We start from the raw sequence: 3955 nt of genomic DNA, 5'->3' as shown, positions 1-3955 counted from the left end.
CCCCAGGGAGGTGGTTGAGTCACCGTCCCTGGATGTGTTTAAGAGCTGATTGGATGTGGTGCTCAGAGATATGATTTAGCAGAGGGTTGCTAGAGTTAGGGTACTATGGTTAGGCTGCGGTTGGACTTGATGATCCTTGAGGTCCCTTCCAACCTGAGTAATTCTATGATTCTAGGATTCTTTTCACTCATCCTCTGCCCATGCAAGAGGTTCCCCCAGCTGATGTTTATCCAGCTCAGAGAAGAGCAGTTTTATCTAACTGTCTTTAGTTATTAGTGTGAAAATCTTACCACGTGCTCCTATGAAGAGGATCTGGTACCATCATACTTTCAGATCATGCAGCAAAGCACTTTGACTGCTTTCAAAAGATTCTTTTTTCTTCCCTTCAGTACTCTTTGTCTTATCTAGGTGAGAACAAGCCACATCTGCTCACATCTCTTTCCAGATCTAACAGCCCTGGCAATCCTAAGGCATACTTCCTGATTGTATTGCTGCAATCAGTGTTATAGGTGCATTATTGCACAATGTAGCCAGCTCATTTTCCCTCAGGGTGTCTTTGGTTTCCAGGGCCAAGTCATCTGGGAACAACCACACAGCCACAGGCAAGCTGTGCCCTCAAATCTGTGCTGCCCCACATAGGTAACCTGCCCCTTATCTCCACCCCTCAGTGCCCCAAGTTGTCAAGCTTGGTAGGAAAGGAATTTACCTTCATGTTTTTCATGGCCCTGAGATTGCAGAGCACGTAAGTGAATTCAAGATTTTCTGTATTATTACCAGAATTCAACTGGGATGGAACCTTTACAATACAAATAATTCTGCATGAGCACAGGCTTTGAAGACTATAAACCATTTCACTATTACATACGTTAGAAAATAAATTCTAAGTCTTGAAAGATTCTCTACATAATTACAAGAGTAAAATGCCCTAAATTTTGAGCAGTTCTGTTGGTAACACTAAGAGGTTGATACATCTGGCTTTGCACATGTTCTTAAACCAGGAGGAGTATGTGTGCTCTTGTCCATTTAGAGAGCATTTGTGCTTTTTCTCATGAGCTCATGAGGAAGGTGATGTGTCCATATACATGTTCTAGTTTAAACCTTCTGGTGCTACATGCAGGTGCCATGAGAGGGATTACCTTGTTTGTGGCAATCTGGGATGGAGGTGTGTTCGTGTGCACATGTGTATGTAGCCTAATTCTGTAAAATACAGAGGTACAAGAACTAGTGTGAGTAATAAGCCCAAGAAAGCAAAACAAACAAACAAACAAAACCACACACCAGTAACATAATGGAAGTATTCTCAAGAAGGAATTGTTTAATCACAAACGCTTTCCAGTCTTTATCAAACTAATTTGTTCTTCTCTAACAAACTAATATTTTATTCATAGTTATTATATTTCACCCACCCAAAAAAAAGTAGATCATCATTTTAAAATGTAGCACTGCTATTATAAAAGAAAGGCTGGATGTTCTGCTGGTACAGCTTCCTCCTCACAGTTTTGCATTAAACTGTGTCAGCATCTTCTCTAGCTTTACTGCTAGTGCCATGTTACCTTTAATCCTTAATTTTCCTGACATGAAGGCCATGGTTGGCTTTAGTTTACCTAAAAAGAAGATACAGAATCATCAGGAAAAGGAAAGGAACTGGAGACAAAAAACTTTAATATCATATAGTAGTATCTAGTAGTTACTTCACTATCAAGCTCTACTGTAAAAGCAGTATACCTTATAAAAAAATAATTAGAAATGTGCAGAAAAGAAGTTCAACAGATTGGCTGGATGTTTTCTGAAGCTACACTCTGAAAATTTCAATAGCTACTGAACAAAGTAGTAGAAATTTTTATTATGAAATCATAGACTCACAGAGGGACTTATGTTGGAAGGGAACTTAAAGGCCATCCACTTCCAACCACAGCTCATCCAGTTTGAAGACCACAAAGAGAGATGAACCTGTCTGCTCATCCATCAGCAGGACGTTTCCTGCCACCAGGAGCTGCATCTGTTCTGCCGAATGCATTTGTTACTCACCGGTGAACATCTTCACAAAGTCTCCACTTGACATGCTCATCACAACGTCAGCTGCTGCAGGAGGCTTCCCAAACCCAGCACTCCCACTGCTGGTTTTCAGATCAAGGTACCAAGTGCCTCCTTCATCACCTGAGCGGAACAGGGAGAACCTGTGGCAGCACCGCAAGGACTGATGTGCTCCACCCTTTGCTATCCCAGCCAGATTTTCTCTCCCATCTTCGTGCTAGACACGCAGGAGGTACTGTGCCAGAAGCTGCCATTTGCCCCACAATCTCTGTGCTGACAAGATCAGCCCCAGCAGATGCCCCACAGTGCCACTTGTCAGGGGACAAGCCCAAGGCAGCAGCTGCTGTCAAAGCTAGAGACAGCGGGGACTTGGAACAGAACTGCCATGCTGACCCTGTGCAGCACAGCCAGCAGTGTGACACAGCAGAAACAGAACACCAGGAAAACACACCACAGCCCTCAAAAGAGCAGCACATGCTGCTGACACAGAAAGCATCTCCCTATGACAAGAGCAGCACAGTAAATCCTGCATGTGCTGAAGTTGGCCGTGAAAAGCAGCATCTTATAGAGCATATCCAAGGATGCCCTGTTTCTAGACTAGCTTTGAAAGACGAGCATTTACATGTGAAAACCCAGACTGCCTCTTGCTAGAAAAACGAGCATTTGAAAATTTTTTAGGTGATGGTTTTACCTGACAGTTCAAACTGAAAGACGCCCTGGGTAGATTTCACCATTTCTTTATTGAGTTCTCCCTGAATAACTCTGAATGTTTCTGCAACAGGCCCAGCTGAAGCAGATTCTGCATTAACCTTGGCTCCATCTGATCCCTGTGAAGCACCTACAAGAAACAGATGATTTTTCTCTGTAAAATGCCAAAACACTGTTGTTTTAACATGTGAAGAATGCTGATAAATGCAGCATTGCTGACCACTGCCAATTTTCTACCATTTGAACTTCTTAGTTCTTGGGGAAAAATGAAGATTTTGTTATTTTAGTATTAATAATAATAAAGGAAGTTTTCAATAACTGGGAACTGGAACTGGTATACAGCACTAAAGAATTCTGTAATTTGTTTCATTTCTTACTATGTCAAAATATTAAAAATGAAACCACAGGAAAAGTTTAATTCTGACTACTCACAGTTTCTTCATAATTTACTCAACAGACTCCTGACAGCATAAACAAAACAAAACAAAAATCTATCAGTGCCTTTAATAATGTAACTTTCATCTTGAAATGCTTCACTTGTGTATCTTTGTAAGAATATATATATTTTCAGTAATTCTTCTGCAAAAGCTTCTAAGCTGTAAATCAATTCACAACTTTAATCAGCAACTTCCTACACTGCAGTGAGTATGTTCATTTAACATTAAGAAAGAACATTTGCAATTTACGAGACACATAAAGCTTAGCAACCCGTAAAAGTCTTACAGAATGTCAGTTAGGTGTCTTATGTATCAGGAAATAATTAAGACTACTCTGTGAATTGCTACTAAATAACTGTGCTGGAGGTCCGGGCAGTTAGCAACATTAGTTCCTGGCAGAAAAGTTCAAGAGCATACTCACAAATAGTATTTTCAAGAGAAATGGACTCTATACAAACTCAGCCTCTTTATTCCCTTTCCTGTATTTGTTTTGGCACTCCTATAAAACCTGTTCAGTGTTCCTGTTTGCCCTCCAACTAGACACATTACTATTCTGAAACAGTGAAATTGATGCTTTTATAAAAAACTTATCCATTTCATCTTCGAGATGTTCATGTCATGTATAACTGTGAGAACTTCATGTATGAAGAGAGGCTCTGTCAAGTTCTAAATGCTGCAAGACAGATGTAACACTCCTGCAAAATATGCTGATTGCTTTTAATTTTTTTTTTCCAGTATTATTTACTCATAATCTTCATACTACTTAACTCTGGTGG

At 40.3% G+C, this 3955-nt stretch overlaps 1 protein-coding gene across 1 annotated transcript in view; it reads right to left on the bottom strand.

The window, feature by feature from the left end:
• Positions 1–1286: 1286 nt before the first annotated feature.
• LOC104915292 (hydroxysteroid dehydrogenase-like protein 2) overlaps positions 1287–3955 on the bottom strand; it is a 49786-nt gene continuing 47117 nt past the window's right edge. Inside the window, exons 2-4 of the mRNA XM_031557447.1 lie at positions 2726–2896; positions 2029–2157; positions 1287–1604 (exon numbers count right to left, since the gene is read on the bottom strand). Of these exons, the coding sequence (XP_031413307.1) occupies positions 1492–1604; positions 2029–2157; positions 2726–2896 (413 nt within the window). The 3' untranslated portion in view covers positions 1287–1491. The remainder of the gene's footprint in view (positions 1605–2028; positions 2158–2725; positions 2897–3955) is intronic.

The sequence above is a fragment of the Meleagris gallopavo genome, chromosome Z, assembly GCF_000146605.3.
Source record: "Meleagris gallopavo isolate NT-WF06-2002-E0010 breed Aviagen turkey brand Nicholas breeding stock chromosome Z, Turkey_5.1, whole genome shotgun sequence".
NCBI lineage: Eukaryota > Metazoa > Chordata > Aves > Galliformes > Phasianidae > Meleagris > Meleagris gallopavo.
The sequence above is the reverse complement of the archived record's forward strand: the minus strand, read 5'-3'. Positions and strand labels throughout refer to the sequence as shown.